Genomic DNA, 17,149 nt, shown 5'->3' on the forward strand with positions numbered 1-17,149 from the left:
GAGTAACAGGAGAGCTGATATGAGTTTGGTAATTTTAACAGGTACAATTAGATTTCAGGACTGCTATTAAAAGCAGATTATCCCTTTTAATCTGTGGTATGTGTTAGAGCAACTTTATTCATGAGAGAAAGAACATAGCTGAGCGTTTGTGCTGGTCGGAGGCACATAGTGTCCCATTATGTAGAACTCTGAATTATGTATCTGTTCAGAAAAACATCTTAACTTTTGTTTAAGAACAGATGTTTTGTAATGTTTCAGAATCTGTTGTCATGGATGGAGACACAGAATACAACAAAGGTAATGAAAGTCTATGTATTGTTTCTTTTTATTTTTTTTTAATGTCACATTTGAGAATAACTTAAACCTCTCTCTTCCCCCTCTCAAGTCGAAGATGTTGTCGGCTGCCATGTTGAAGATGCTGTAACATTTTGGGCACAGGTGAATTCAGAAAACTATTTGATTTGAATAAGGTGTCTAATCTTATCTCGCCCCCTAGTGGCAGGTTTCTACATAAGTGAGAATGATAATGTTTGACACTTAAAAATGTAGCTCTCAAAGAACATACTATAGTATGAACTTGAACTTCCGGATCCATATAGAGCTCAAAGATTATGTCTGATCCCTTTAAACTGGGATCAGATTCTGCTTTCTGAAACAGTAAAGAGACCTGTTTGTCATCCATCCATTTGAATTATAGCTGAGCTTTCTTAGATATTCAGTGGGCCCTATCCAAAAAGAGAAAGGAGGAAAAGAAAAAGGAAGCTTAAAATATTTGCTAATATGAGAATACTGTTGGAGGGATGTGGAGTTCTGCTCAGGATGGGCCTCCAACTGTCTAGCAGCTGAGTCTTTTGGGCAGTCAAGCTTGAGATGGCTTGAAAATACTAGGTCCCTTCAAGTTTTGTGTAAATTGGCAGCATGATTTTTAAGAAAAGGGGTTAAAGAAAAAAATTAGTTACTGTTATTAATGTGGGAGGTGAGCAGGGAGAGGAGATAAGGGGAAGATCCAGGAGGAGTCCACATGGTTACCTTTTATGTTCAGTCTGCTGGCAAATAGGTGTGTATGTATTAGTCAATGCCAGTGTAGCTGTGAACCAGTCACAGGAAGTGACTCTTGCCCTGTTGCCAATAAGAGTTAAGAGTTGGACCAAGCTTTGCTGGTTCTGTTTATAGAATAACTTGTATAGAATAACTTGTCTTTTTCTTTTTTATTTTTTTTCCCCTTTTTTCTAAAAGTTGGGGATGGCATCTTCTGCAGGTTCTTACCTGGGGACTGTGTGGGAGAAGTTACTGTTTTATTTAATATTATACAAAAGTTAGGAGTTTATTTCTGAGGAGGACAATTTTTTGTTGCACTAGTGTTTTCTTTCCTGCTCTAAGCTTTAGATGCTTTGCTTTGAATTACAAGTAGAGTAACATCTGATAAATGTCATGTTACTGGCACTGACCCCATCTTGCAAGGGTTCAGATACCAACTTGTAATTGAAAAGGACTTGCTTCTTTCAACTAAACCAAAACACAAGTCTTGCATGTTAGGAGAATGAGGGATATACCAGAGCTGTTATCTTCTGATATAAAGAAGAGAAAGAAAAAAGAACACCAAATACATAAAACCTTTTGAGGAAGGATTGATAAGTAAGATTTGCATACTTCTCACAACCTGGTAATTTAATTTAAAAATTGTCTTTGCAAACTATTTCTCCAGGGTACTTCATCTGCATCGATCTCTATCTCTCTTTTTTTTTCATTTTTGAAAGAAAATGAAAATGGACTTAAACAAGTAAAATTTTGAAGATAGAAAGCTTAAGGTGGGGCATGACTTGTCTCAATAGCAGTATAAATGTTCTGATTTGATTTTTGGCTATGAAAAGCCATCAAGAGGCTACTAAAAGTGACAGTTAATAACTCTTACTTGTCTCTATACTTCTTAGAATGTCAGTAGATGTAATGACCTCTTGAAATTAAGTTGTGCGCTGGCTGATGTTTGTCCTCGGGCTAATGCAATTTTTGGCAAGCCTGATTTTAGTAAGGTAAGTAGGCTGTATATGTGTGGAGTTGTTTTTTCACTTGGGTATAAAAGCTTGTATTTTATGCAACCATTTTTCTTGGTTATTTTCTTGGCCTTTGATTAAACTATAGGTTTTACTCTCTCAGACTCTATGAAATCTCCTTTTTTTTTTTTTTTTTTTTTTAAAAACTATCTTGTCAGCAACTTTAAATCTGCACTTCAAACTAAATTCAGTTAAATTGTGCATACTTGGGAACTGTTACAAGAAAGATTTTTGTACAGATTGCTGAGTTCATTCTTTTTATCTAGCGTCTGTTATGGGTTATCTTTAGCAAGAGAGCAACATTCTTTCAGATAAGGGATTCTTTCCTCCATTCTTTTCTAAATGTGCAGAAGCTCTTATGAAAATATATATTGCTTAGCATACTGGGTAAAAAGCTCTGAAGAGTAACAAGTACATACTTAATGGCAGTTCTATGATTAAGTATACAAAGTGATAGCAACTGTTTTTTTTTGTGTGAGCTACTGATGGCTTATTGTAAAATAAGATTTACATTAGTCATCTTGTTGAACTGTGTGTGCAGGCATATCATGTATGTTGTTCTTGAAAAACGTTCTATGAAATGAAAATGTAAATGAAAAACATTGGCTGTTTGTCGCATGACTGGTCTGTTTTTAGTTTATGAAGCTGTCAGTGTCAAAATGTAGCACCACATACACAGGAAAATAGCTATGAATCTGCCACTGATCTGCGAATTTTTTTTCAAGATATTATTTTGGGTGTAGAGTTGTTAGTATTTTTTAAAGCATCTAGTATATGCTATTACTAGAGATAAGATATTAAAAGGATTACTTTATTTTGATACCGATATTGTGGTAATTAGAGAAGGCTGTGAAAATAAGATTTGTAATGTATTACGAATATTATTTTGAGGTGTGCTTATGTTTTCAGAGTGCTACTCCATTTTTTTCTCTTCCTGATTTATAGATATATGGTGGGTGTTTTTCTGAAGATGGATGTTGGTACAGATGTACAGTACAGCAAGTGATCAACGATGAAAAGGCAGGAACTGTTTTTATGTAGTCCGTACTCTGATATCACTTCAACATGTAGGAAGTAGGAAAAAATGCAACTCCTCCCTCTATTTTTGAAACACACTGTCTAAATACATTTAGAATCAGTGAATATGTGTATGTGGCACAAATTCAAGTAACCTATTTTGAAAGCTACTTATAAGACTGGCAAAACATGGTATATCTCTGTGCTGTGTGTATCTCTATCATAGAGATACACATCTGGCAGTTAATGTTGTTGTTAAGCAGTCTAATTTAATTTTAAAACTTTGTGAGCTGAAAATGGCAGACCACACATGGCTGGTAAAATATACTGACATGTTAGTGCTAATCTTTTCTGAAAAGATTCTGTGATCCTAGGTAACTGACACAAAAGGCTAATAATTCCAATATAAAATGGTAACTATGTAATGGGCTCGTTGATGTGAACACTGTTTTGTATCTCTCCTTTGAGCAGTCCTCTTTATTGATTTATAATCTTAATTCTTAGAAAAAAGTAACCTGTGAAAGTCTTTTGCAGCTGAAACAGTTTTGTAGCTATATATTTTTAGACAGGTGCAAATCTGAGTTTTCTGTAATTCGGTTTCTTCATCTGCAGGGTGTTCTAGGCTTAGTATGAGAGATTCTAATCTGTGCTTCTAATGTAGTCCTGCAACATGCATGTATTTTTATTTTTTTAATGCTTATACTTATTTCATATCATTGTTGCAGTGTCAGGTATTGTACATTGATTATGGAAATTCTGAGATTCTAAGCAGATCAGAAATAGTTGAAATTCCTGCTAACTTGCAATGCCCCAGTGTTGCCAAGAAGTACAAACTTTGGGGACTGCAGATACCAACTGATCAAAACTTAAATATGTTTGACCAGGTGAGTTACAGATACTTCTGATGCATTAAGGTTATAAGATGTGCAAGGGATGATGCCAAGTATCAGCATAGTGTCACTGAAGATTCCTGTAAAAGCTGGGTATTTAACTATGAAGGTAAGACATGGTGGGCAATACTGTCTAATCTCTTGCCCTTAACATACTCTAGAAACTGAAATGATTTTATCAAAATCATTTCAGGTTGTGCCAGGGAGGTGGTTCTTAGAGTACATTCCTGCAGTCTGTGGAGTCTCAGGTTTGTTTCTGACTGCCACAAATTCTTTCTGAGATTGTACCTCTGTTTATCCCCCTTCAGGGGGAAAAATACCTCCATAGGTCACAGAAGTTGTGATAAATCCACTTACGGGTGTGAGCTGCTCAAAGGCTGTGTGCCTAGGTACCATACAAAATTTTGAGTTAGTGGAAAGACGAGTAGCAGCATTTCATCCCCACCCTTGCCAGTAACAAATGTACAAGGCTCAAGAGTTGGTGTCATTGTGATTGATGAAAGCACAGAGCCTTTCTGAGTGGCATTGGTGACCAGGGTGTGCCTTTGGTCCCCTTTCACTAGCAGTGGTCATCTTTTCCTGTACACCACTCACTTTACAGGCTTTAGTGTGTTCCTCTGGCCTGTTATTGGTGGTGCCCCTGCTTCACTGGCTGTCACTTGGGATCAGCAGTTACCAGAGGAGGAGGCGGCAGCAAGAAAGGACGCTCATACTTGCCATTTTGGATTCTTGTGCTGTTCAAAGAGAACCGAAGACCCCTTTGCATGACTCTTTCTTATAGTCCTGTTAACATTGTAGGTAGTTACATGAAAATCGGTTTTTGATTCCCTGTAGCCTTTTTTTTGGGGGGGGGAAGGGAGAGGGAGGTATGTGTTTGTTTTCGTTCCTGCCAGTTCGTACTACTTCAGGTGAAACTTCATTTTCTAGCTCTGCATTATATGAAACTATACCCATTTCCTGTCCTGCCCCTGCCCCCTTCTTAATTTTAGGCAAAAACAGCATGTTTGCAGAAATGGTTGAATGAAAAGAGGAGAAGGTACCTGTTAGTAAAAGCTGTCTTTCTCCATGATGTCTTTTAAAGGTCTGGAGTTCATTCCTCAGTCTTTCAAGCTTGACTTTCATTGATACCACTAATAAAACTGACAGCTTCAATTCTGGCACTTCTCTTGATTTCTGAATGAGTGATTTCAGTTTGGACATGATAAATGTACATAGTAGTTCATTTGTATTTATGTTCTATTTCAAATTCTGAGAGATTTTAAACTAACTTTGGGCTATTTCAGCTTTATTTAAATGGCAGATACATAGTATAATGAATGCTATATCTATTTTGTTCTTTCACTTAAAATTTCTTGCTTAAAATTGAAGTCTGATAAAAGCTGTTAATGTATTAGTTACAAAATAATACGAAAATTATTCTATAATACTATTGGTCTAGATGCTCAAAAAGACTTAAGATAACCAGGTTGCCAACTTCCATTGAAAGCTGTTGGAATTTTGGGCTTCTGCCTATTCATGGTGCTGAACTCTCTCATTTAACTAGAGGGGGAACTGTTGGTGCTGATATCCAGTCTGGCATTGACAGATAAGATCGGGTACAACTGTAGCTGTACAGATACAGCACTGATTCGGAACAAACATGTTAAATGTAAGAAACTTTACCTGTGCAGCTCTTTGAACTTTCTTTTCCTCTCCCTAGAAGAAAAATGATTGATTTTTGGCTATTCACAATGACTAATGCAAACTTAAGTATATTTTATTTTACAGGGGAAGAAGTTTTTAGGCAGCTTAGTTTTTGAAAAAGAAATAAAAATACGACACAAAGCCAAGCATGAGGATGGCACCATCATCGTCCAAGCAGAATATGAAAAAACAGATATTGGAGAAGAGGTAGCTAAGACAGGGTTTGCTGAAAAATGTAGATCTCCAGTAAACACTAAAAATGGTGAAGAGAAAAAAGCAGATCTCATGCAAAACCAGCCTTGGAGTATAAAAGTTCCAGTTCCTCTGTGGATAAACAGACCCGATCGTTCACTCAGCAGACCAAGAGGGTGCTTTGAGCATGTAGTTGCCAGTGCAAGGAATGAGAATTTTACTGGAAGCCGTACATTTGTCACAAAGTAAGGCAATGGGATATCATAAATAAGTTTGTGTGTGTGGACTAATCAGTATTGCTGCAGGGGTTTGTGCATCTGAAATGATGGAGAGGAAGGTGAACATCTACATTACAAATTTCAATTTCTTTCATTCCAGTATCCTATAATAGTGGTACCCAGTAGAAGGAAAGGATGCATGCTTGTGTGTGTGTATGGTGTGGTGATAGGAATTAGGACATCAATCTGTAGAAAACCAGTTCATGAGTTTTGTTGCTCATTAAGTAGACTTTCTTCCTCATTTGTTCTCCAGGGACATATGTATCCTAACAGATTTTGAGAAGAAGAGCTAACGACTTCTAGGCAGAGGAGAAGATACAATAAAGTTTAGTTGAAGGTGAAGATTGCAGGATGTCAGGTCTCAAAGATTTTTGCAGTGGTAGATGGCAGTGTTAGTTTAAACCTGTGTTAATTTCTGCAAGCTTGTTCTTGAGACTTTATACAGCTAGCCCCTGTTTATTTACTTGTATTAAAAACTCACTGGACACAAGTATGGAACATAAAAGCACATTTACTTAGCAGGACAAACATATTTTTGTTATTTATTTGTGTAGGAGTGTAACAGTATGTGCTTATAAGAAATAAAGTCAGCAATCACGGTTAGAAGTAAGCTTTAGATGATAATGTTGTCTCTGCAACTTATAATTACATTGAAAAGAGGTGGTGGCAAGTTAGCAGTTACAGTTGTCAGAAACCTTTAAAAAGAGACTTGTCCTACAGTTGCTAGGATTGTCATGGTAACAGACTGCTGAGAAAAATGTTTGTGGGTGGGAAAGATGGTGCTTGGCATTCAGAGAGTTGAGATAGTGTAAGAAATAATGTTCTTAAAAAAAAAAAAAAAAAAAAATTCAGAATTTGCCGGTGTTCCGTAACTTGAACTTCTTGAACACTTTAATGAAACTTGAGTGTGTACCTTTCTGCATATTAGAATGGCTTTCAGATTTGTGTTACAGGTGGATCAGTTAGGCAAGTCTACACTCTTAGCAAATAAGTAACGTGAAATAAGATGCTTTTCAAAGAAAGTCTAAATTTATACTATAAATGTCTCAAGCTGAATTATTTTGAATCTGGCCTCTTTTCTGAATTCTGGCAATACTCTGAATCTGATTTAAAGAAGAAAAATCCTTTTCTTTGTTTTGCTCTGTGTTGCTATTGCATTGTACACCAAGGTATCCTGACTGCCTGCGTGGCTGACAGCCAGCAGTTCCTCTGTTCCATTTGTGCATTCTGTTGTCCTTTTAACTTTTTATGTATCACAGGCTGCCTTAGGTTGGTGGGTTGGCAGGCCAGTGAAGGGGACTGGGAAACAAACTGTGCTATACCTGAAGCCGTGCAGGTGAGGGTGAAGTTGATGTGGAATCTAGTGAAACGTGGATAGTATGCTGTGACAGCATACTAATGCTTTATGTTTCTGTGCTTAGTCACACACCCCTCCCACTCCCCTGCCCTCCCCAACCTCCCTCCCCTTAATTTGTAGATCCCAAACCCTAACTTTAAAGAGTTCTGGCCTAGTTGGTAGGTAGAATTAGTGAACCTTGATTTTTCTGGGGCAGCAATGTAAATAGTAAAGTATATTTTTTGGATAGGAAATTAACTTGATTTAAGGTGAACGTGAAAACATAAAGGGTTAACTTGATTTGAACTAACTCTTTCTCTTTCTTTGTTAAATATTATTTTTTTTCTGTTTTTTCTCAGTGTTATGTATTGGTTTCTGTGATACTTCAGATACACTCCAGCTGCACTTCTGTGGAGTGGACAGGGATACAAATTCTGAAAAAGTAAAGTGTGATTGTATAGATGCTTGTATAACATTTTTGATGTGGGGTTCTGTAATAATTCAAATTACTGTAGCATGCAAGATTGTGCTTTTCTAAAATTAATACTTAATTCTTCTTTTTAAAAGGGAAAATATGTTAGCTTCTGGCTCAGTGTCAGACAGCAGTTTGGAAAAAATAAAAGATCAGAAGCTGATTGAAAAGAATGAAAAGCTTAAAGTGGAGAAAGAAGTTCTCAGAAAGGAGAACGAAAATCTCATACAGATGCAGAAGGAACTAGAACTGAAGGTTGAGCAGCTGAAACGTGAACTTCAGGTATATGGAAATGCACATGCAAAAAAAGGGAGTGGGAGGAGAAAAGCATTTGAAAATGCTCTTGTCTTGTTTCATTGTACTGCAGCTCAAGGCTGTACATTGTCCTGTTTGGATTATGGCAGAACTGAACCAGTGGAGCGAAGACTTGACTTCCTCTGGTGCAGGGAGATGCTGTCAGTGTGTAACTGCAATTTGTGTTGCAGTCCAGATTGGACCCCAGCTCCCTTAGGTGCATGCAGTGGCTTGCCAGCGCCCTGCTGATGCAGTTGCTTGTTTGGAACTAGTTGTGCAGTGCAAACAGCTTCACTCTGGTGATTAAAAACATTCTGTGTGTATAAGGATGTAGTTTTCATCTCTTTCAAGCTTAGAGGCTAAAACCACTTTATTGGGCTGAAAATTATTAAGCATTTAATGAGCTGTTGATTTGTAGAACTGGATGAAAATGATAAGTTCCTTAATTTTTGCATAGTAAAAGAAAAAAAAATGCAGATATCAGATGCGTGTCATACTTTACAGAGGAAATTTACTGCTAGCTGATAAGCACTATACTTAGTAAATAGGCTTAAAAATGCTTTATGGTTTTAAGTTTAATAAATGAATAAGAAAAGGTTACACATCACAAGGATGTTATGCTTGTACTGATTTGGGAGAACTTGTGCAAATTCTTGTATCTCTGCCATTAAGAACAGGAAATCTGCCATTGTGTAAATTGATTTGACACTCCAAAAACTGAACTTGCACAGAGCTGTTTCCCCCTCCTCTCTTATTAGAGTAAAACTGTTCATAACCATCTTTGCTGCTTGAGTGCCTCTACTTAGAACAGCTGTGTTTCTACATATACTAACCTGCCATTGCACAGATTCTTCATCAGCTAAAGATACTGTGTTTGGGCACTTCTGTGCAAGCTAAAGTAACTTTAACTGAAGACATGTTTTGTTGCTTGTTAAGAATTTATTGAATGCAAGGAATTCTTAGAAGCATTTCTTGTCTGTATTTATTTTAAAGATTTTTTTCTTAAACTTTAGTGATATTTTAGTGTTGACTACAAGTAAACTACTTCAGAAGAAAAGACTGTAGGTATTTTTAAGTATGAAAGCCTTTTTCTCCCATGATTGCACACAGTGGGAAGAGTTTTTTAGCAGGGAGTAATAATATGTTTTAGAAGTATGATGTGCTTTTTCACTCTGAGGAATAATTCCAAAAGAAGAGAAGAGATCTGCAGTCATGAGACTTTGGAGACTTTTTTTTTTTTTTTTTAAAAAAAAACTTTTAAAATTTTATATGTAGGTATATTTTTGTCCTTATTTTTTAATGTGTAAGTCTGGAAGGCTAATAAAATCTAAGCATTGTTTTTTTTTTTTTTCTTCTGTCACCTCAAGTTGGGGCTATATAAGCATCTCTGATGTGTGAGCAAGTACTTTCAACTTCAGGTTGTACCTGGAAGAATATATTCTAATATGTGGGGGTTTTTTGTTGTTGTTTTTTTCTTATCTTGAGAAAATTTCTTGTGAGAAGGTAAGGCTGGTTATTAATATAGCAAGAATTCTAGCTGCACCACTTCGAGATACAGTGGTTATGAGAGTAAGGAGGTTAATAAGATCCTGGACTTCATTTACATGTATTAATAAGTAGGAACTTATCAATGAGGAAAGGGAGAAAAAGTCTGAAGACTCTTGAGCAGTTAGTAGTGAAATGAACAAAATACAAAAGTGGTACTTACCTGGATGTATTGCTACTGAAGTAAGAGGAAAGAAATGAGGCACTACCCTTTAAAAAGCTGTTTTAAATAATGATTCTTATTGTTTTACATATATTTATGGGCATTTTGTTGGTGACTCAAAGATGGTCTTTACAAAACTTTTAAAAGCTAGAGATTAAACAATGTTCTGTGTTAGTAATCCTGGCTGCCTGTTGATCCCTTTCTATATTTTTCTTTACTGAAACCTTCCTCCAAAATTGAAAAATAATTCAGGAAGAGAAGGAAGCATCCAGGGAAATTGCTGAACGTTTTGAGGAAACATTAAGTAAATACGTGGGAACAAAAATGAGAAGTTTGGTGGCTAATGTGAAGGTATTGAGAGAAATTAGGTATGTATTTTTTTTTTCTTTTTTCCTGGTTGTTTCTAAAATAGTATTACATATTACTGGCCTGTTTGTCTTGAAACCATTGCATGCTTTTTGTTAACCAGTTACTTCTTAAAGAAAAAGTGTGACATTATTTTATTCTGCTGCTTTCTTTTTTCAAAATACACACAGAGTTTGCAACTGTTTCCTAAAACCATGACTGAAACCTGTGTTTTCTATCACATTAGGATTTGCATTGCCTGCTTCTGAATTTTCATCAGATGACTTTTAAACCACTTCTGTTTCTTTCCCACAGCTGTTGTGTGAAGAGCTTTCAGTTCCATTTTCAGGGAAGTTGCTTATTAATTAAATGCAACTAGTTTTTAAAAGTTACTGGGCAGTCAGAGTTCCTTTGGTACCTAGATTGTTCTGAGAGATGTATCTCATTTGCTAGCCCAAACTACCCTTCAGTTCTAAAAGAAGGGGCAAAACTGCAATGGGGAGAAGAGTTGGAATAGAAACCATCTTAGGCCCCTTTAAGAGGGAGTATCTCGTTTTTTGGTATAGATGAGAACTTTTTGCCAAAAGATGACTGTTTTAAGGTGTATGCATCTGCAGGAGACCTAACTCTCTCCCCTGCCAGCAAACAAACCAGCCCTCCAAAACACATGTGGAAATGAGACAATAGGAAAACTAAGAGCAAAAGAGACAATGTGCTTATGCAGCCTTATCAGTACTGAGGTATAATAAATATATTCTTGTTGTTTCCTCCTTTCTCCTCAAGGAGATTTTACAGAGCTGAATGAGGTAAATTGGTGCTACTACCTTTTGAAAGAAACCAGGTTATTAACATGGCAGATCCTAAATAGCGTCTGAATAGCATTGACTTTTAAAATATTTGAGTTCTGGGGTGGAGAAAAAAAAATCCAAGAAAGATGTTGTTTCCTTCTTACGATTTAGGCACACAAATAAGAATACTCGTTTTGGAGAAGACCTCTCACAAGCTATAGAAGTGGTTACAGAGGGATGTCTGGCTGTTCCGTGTTCCTTGGAAAAGTTGCAGAAGACTTGGGCGGAGTATGACTTGGCTCAAGAGATGATTCAGTTGTGCAAAAATGTGGTAGGTTGGAATTATTTTTGTATCCAGAGCTATATTTTAACAGCTATTGACAGTATTTTGGTCTTGGAAGTGTAGCTGGATATCATGAGAACAGAATGGAAAAATCTGCCCTTTGTTAGGTAATATTGGAGGCATTGCTACATGTGCCAGCAACTGGTATATTAATGAAGTGTTATTTTCATCTAACTGTAGGCTTTTTTTGATGCCTTTGATTTTTAACGTGATATGGACATCAGAATGTAGTAGCTAAGGGGTTACTGTACTTTAGTAGTTAGAAAACACTTTAGCTGTGCATCTGTAGCATCTGTCTTGAAAACCTTTCTAAAACAGTATCCTGGTACTTAGTATATGCTCCCCACCTGTGGGGAGGGCAGTATGTAATTTGGGAATTTTATAGGAAGATAGGCTTGTATAAGGGAAAGTTGCCATCTAGTGGAACTTCTCTGCAACAACCTATCTGAAAAAGTCTACCTGAGTACTGAGGTGCCTAGAAACTAAAAGACAGTTGATGCTTTTGAGAGTAGGAAGGTTTCCTGGTCTGACAGGCATTGTGGTAATGCAGAGAAAAGAATGTAGTTGTGATCTGATACCAGATGTGTTATGAAATTTTATGACCTAAAACATTTTAAGTGTGTTTGCTTACAGAGTATGGCTGTATTAACACTGATTCAGTAGTTTGTGAAATGGAGTAGAAAGTGAGCAGTGAAGAGAACTGTGGAGAGAAACATAATAAAAATCATTTGTAGTGTCTGTTTTAGGTGATTAAGGGTTCTTTTATTTACTAAAACCCAAGTCCCAAGTTAAAACTGGAAAACATTAAGATAATACTGTTAACAAGCATACAACATTTTGGTGTTGTCTTGTATAGGGAAGTAATGTATAGAAAGAGAACGGCTGGGCTGTGAGATATCCATGAATACATGGTGGTATGTTGCAGCAGGGAATAGGCAGCAGAGTGTTTGCAGGGCCTGGGTGAGGCTTAAGGATTCATTTAAACAAGCCTTCCTTGAGTGAATTCCTCATCCCACATGAAATGGTAGCAGCTGGAATCTTTTAAAGATTACACGGGATAATCAAGCTTAAGCAGACTGGTAACCTGTAAGCTTTGGTGAGCATCAGTGGACAAACAAAGCAAAGATCTACATCAAGGAGCAAAGCTAGAGCTCCAGTGATCTTAGAACTCATTTTCACACTTAATCTAGTTTTGCTCTAGGTTTGAGGGTAGAGAGGAAGAAAAATCTTAATCTGGACAAGTATAAGGATAGATGCAGTGACCTGACTGGGGAGTCTGGACATGTTTATTCGGCGGGGGAGATGATTCCTCTGGTGTCACTCAGATGTCACTATTTTTGTCAGCTCCTTTTTCCTTTAGGGGATAGGGGGTGACAGGGACGGACTGATGGGGGGAGTGTGCCAGACCCAGCAAGCAGTGTCCTTCCATGAGGTGCACTGTGAAAAGAGATTTCATTCTTGGAGTGTGAGGATCTTCTGATGGACTGACTTGTTGGAATATATTAAACGTAATGTTGCTCTTGCCATTCTTTCTTGCTTTGAATGGCTGATGATAAAGTTGTATCTGCATGAGTGCATTGCGCTTGTTAAAAGTAGTCAAGATAGTTTTGAAATGAGGTTGTGGTGCTGTGCCGCCTTCGGTAGCTCCTCGTGTTTGTGTAGCCTTGCATTTTGTGTTAGCAAGGTATGACCTCGCATATGTCCTGAAAACTATTTTTTATTTAGAAATTAACAGCACCCTCTTCCCCTCTCTCCATACTGATGTTGTTCCTTGTTGTACAGGATCTTGTTAAGGTGTGAAGGAATGGTGGTGTGAAATCTTATGATTGTTCAAGAGCGTGCCATCACTTCTCAAAATTCCTGCTCTCTGAAGAGAGCAAGTTGTCATGGTAGTGTCACAAGTATTTTAAACAGGAAAAAGTAGAGTAGACAGGAGTTCTGCCAGGTGTCAAGCAGTCCCCAGAGTACCTGAGAACAGCAAAGGGCATTAGTGGGAATGTGTGTTTAAGCATAGGGCTGCCTGAAGAATTAATTTAGTTTTCAAGATGAAGTGGTAGCAGCTGGAAGCAGGATATTTGGTGGTACTTGTGGAATCTGTCTCAAGCACTCTGAAATCATTGGGAAGAGAAGTCTATAGAATGAGTTTTAGCATGGTGCTAGAGCTACTGTAGTCAATCTGAACTAAAGATGGACTTTGTATGAGAAAGATTGTCCTATTTTTAATGGGCAATGTGGTGACATAACTTCTAGTTTAAGATAAAAGAGATCCTCAGGAAAAAAATTTTAAAGTGCTGTAATGTGCCCCAGAACCTTGACTACTGTATTTTGAAACACACAGAATGTTTAAGAGGCACGCAATGAAACACTGCTAGTTTTTCTTCTTATCATCCCTACTTAGATTGTATTAATTGTAAATGCATTAGCAAATCTTTTTGGTAGTGCAACCAAATAGGTTGGTGTCACTGACTTTATTTCCTCAATTAAAATGAGATATATGTGAATCTAGTGTACAAGACGACAATTTTGTATACTGCATATAGGAATTTGGTAACTTGCATGGAATAGAGCCAAAGGCTAAGACCCAGAAAACAAACAGGCTCAAAATGAATTAGGCCTGTCCATGGAGGGGATAGATGTATTGGTAGCTTTAAATACAGTATTTTGGATGTATTTTTCTCTTGTTTGTGGAGGTCATTAAACTGTATAAAAGTAAGAATACACCTGTGAGATGATTGCATCACCCTCATCTTGCTCTCTTCCACGTGCATGCTGTACTCAGAAAAAAGGCGCTAAGCTGGCTTGGCATTCGGTGCGACCCAATGACCTGGTTGTGGTGCAGGGAATCTTATTTTATTTTGTTTGAGAGAGATGAGATACAAAGTACAGCTATATTTTAGAGGTGTAGTTGGAAAAGTCTCTAGCTTCTTTTAAAGAAGGGTGATATGCTTAATGAAATTCTGTTTGCTGTTAGGATGAGCTTATGCATTTGCATTGTAGGTTTTTAAAACACTGTCTATATAATTACCTGTTAGATAAGAGCTTCAGAGAACACTATTTGGTGAGATGTGAATTGCTGAAGGTACCCAGTTAAATGGCAGCTGTTCCTGTGGCTACTGAGCCGTCTGCCAGATTCCCAGTTTGTCATTCAGACTTATGTAGACTCTTGAATTTAGCCCTGACGTTTGAACTGGTATTAATTAGAGTTTGGTTGCCTGGTTGAATCTTTTTACTATTTTAAGTCTGTGTTGCTCTGCCTTTTGAGGTAGTATTTTGCAAAAATCTGTCTTGGAAAGTGTTCTTCGTGTCAAAGAATTTTTGCATATTTTATGCAGCATGTTACAGTGGTCTGTTACAAGCTAGCTTATGTCTTATGAGGACAAAACAGCAGATGTGTAAAAACTTTGTATATATTTGGCCACCAGATATGTCCGCCAAGTGCAGACGTGCTTATTAAATCTAATATTTTTTGTTGTTTATGTTCACCTGGCATAGCAGAACTTGGTCTTTTAATTAGCTAGCCCATTAACATGCAGCAGAACTATAGCATCTGTTAAATTGTTAATCTCGGTTTTATATCTTCTTGTATGCCGCAGCTTGGGTTTTTTCTTTTGGTTGCAGTTTCTTTCAGTTTCCAGCCATTGATCTCATTCCATACTTTTTGTTGGACCCAAAAGGTTTCTAGTTTACCTTGCATGGATACTTACAGACCGATACAGTGAATGTCTAAGCTCTCACTGCATATACTAAATTTAAACTCTTTGGATGCCTCTGCGTGTATTTGTATATGCATAATTCGTTTTCTCTCTCCTTTTAGTAGGAAGTATTCCTTTTGGCTATGTTAAAAGTTCATTGGCTGTATTGGAAACTGACATTAGTGTCCTATTAAACTTTCTCTTATTTTTTCTGGTTTCAATGTTTCTTTACTAATTGCCTACTGTACTAGATTTTTCTGAAACTTTATTTTATTTTTTGACCTTCTTCTGTCAGGACACCATTATAGCTACAGGAGTCATCTTGTTTACTTTTTTTTTTTTTTTTTTTTTTTTATTTGTGGAGATGTGAGCCTGTACAACAGGTCTGTAAAGCTGTAGTTTAGTTTTTCCTGTGTGTGTAATGTATATGTATCTTCATGCTCCTATTGACATGTTGAGTTAAAACACTTAACACTGAAAACATACTTCTGTGTACAGGTTTTAACTTCGTTTACTTGGAACATATAGTTTTGGTGAACCCATTATGTATTTTTTCTGATGTGAATGTGGGGAGGGTTCTTCCATTAGCAGAACTAATACTGCCGGTCACCCATGGGAAGCTTAATTTTTTTGTTTCTAGAAAGCTACTTTTAATTCAATAATCTTCCTGCAGATAATCAGCAGGGAGTTCAGAGGTTATCTGCTACAAGATAAGGAAAAAATTGGCAAAAGGTCTTCTGATTCTAGAGCTTCCTTCTCCAGCAAGGAAGCTTTTGCAATCTGACTTTGTGCATAAATATGCTGTGCACAGAAGCGTGTGTAATCCAAATTCTAAATTCGGTAATACAAATTGTAATTGCAGGACAACTGGGACATTTTATGTTTTCAATAGTAGTTAGGACTCCACTCTTCAAGAACTCAGTCATGCAAAAACTGCTTTTTTAGTTCTGATGATGTGGTCATACTTACACTGCGAAGGAATCAGTAGTTATGCAAGGTCATTATGTCACAGAAGCAGAGGGTAAAAGCAAACTTATATTCACTCATTCCTAGTCAGGTCTGTACTGTGCTATTCGTTACTTTGCTGGGAGTCAAATTCCCTCCTTCCCTCTCCCTCAGTCACTTCCTGCGTTGTGCCTGTATGCATGGAGTTTGGATGTAATCTGCTGACTTGCTTTCCTCTCTCTACAGGATGAGAGAGATGAATTGATTATCAAGAGAAATGAGGTGCAGGAGAATCTGTATTCTGCAGTGGAAGAATTAATTTTGGAAGTGGATCAACTGCCCCTCTCTGAGCGTTCAAGAACATTGCAGGTAGGGAATGAGCTTTTATGGTTATTGATTCTTAAACACTGAAAACCTGTGAGGAGTGTTTCTTAAATATAAATGTTTTATAGTTGGAGACCTCAACAGCAGTAGGTGAAGGCTTACATCATATTTCAGAGGTAAATTGAACATCTGATATCTGTAGTTCTTCAGGGTTGCTTGTGATCTTGGCTTCCTAGATATTTTGTTTCTTGAGGCAAAATGTTATAATTTCTCATCTAGATTCTGGATTTAGGCAACAGTTTTCTTTTATTGTACTGTAGTTACTAACAAGGTTTCACAAAGCACAAAATAAAATCTGCAGTTAAAGTCAGATGCAGTTACCTTGTGAATTGTGGTGCTGCATTTTGTGGTTGGATTATACCCTGTCCTGTTGCTTTTTGTTAAGATGCCTGTGTTTGAGCTAGTGTAGCACTGTATAAAATGTGTAGTATTTTTAGCCTATGATGCAAGTTCCACACTGAAGATGCCTATATTTACACTAACAGTGTGCCTCACTTTTAGTCTCTCACCAACGGAAAGAGAGGATGTAGGTGCATAAGACTCTAGCGGCAATCAGGGTTTTTGAAAAGCACTTTAGCAATGACAAATTCTACAAAACCAGTGTTTCTAGCCTATTTAATTCAAAGTAATGTATTTTCCTCCTAACTTCAGAAATATATTTTTGTTTTTATGTTGAATGTGCGTGTGTTTGTGGGGAGGAAGAAAGGTAGTCAGTAGTTTAACAGCTTATC

The 17,149-nt window shown here is 37.1% G+C and overlaps 1 protein-coding gene across 1 annotated transcript in view; it reads left to right on the top strand.

Annotated features, from left to right (window-relative positions):
- The first annotated feature begins 269 nt into the window (after positions 1-269).
- The window catches only part of STK31 (serine/threonine kinase 31), a 41,300-nt gene continuing 24,420 nt past the window's right edge, over positions 270-17,149 (top strand). The window contains exons 1-10 of the mRNA XM_062567809.1: positions 270-297; positions 386-438; positions 1,932-2,030; positions 2,997-3,071; positions 3,794-3,952; positions 5,726-6,078; positions 8,015-8,213; positions 10,174-10,289; positions 11,226-11,385; positions 16,281-16,403. Of these exons, the coding sequence (XP_062423793.1) occupies positions 270-297; positions 386-438; positions 1,932-2,030; positions 2,997-3,071; positions 3,794-3,952; positions 5,726-6,078; positions 8,015-8,213; positions 10,174-10,289; positions 11,226-11,385; positions 16,281-16,403 (1,365 nt within the window). The remainder of the gene's footprint in view (positions 298-385; positions 439-1,931; positions 2,031-2,996; positions 3,072-3,793; positions 3,953-5,725; positions 6,079-8,014; positions 8,214-10,173; positions 10,290-11,225; positions 11,386-16,280; positions 16,404-17,149) is intronic.

Source organism: Rhea pennata, chromosome 2 (assembly GCF_028389875.1).
Source record: "Rhea pennata isolate bPtePen1 chromosome 2, bPtePen1.pri, whole genome shotgun sequence".
Classification (NCBI taxonomy): Eukaryota; Metazoa; Chordata; class Aves; order Rheiformes; family Rheidae; genus Rhea; species Rhea pennata.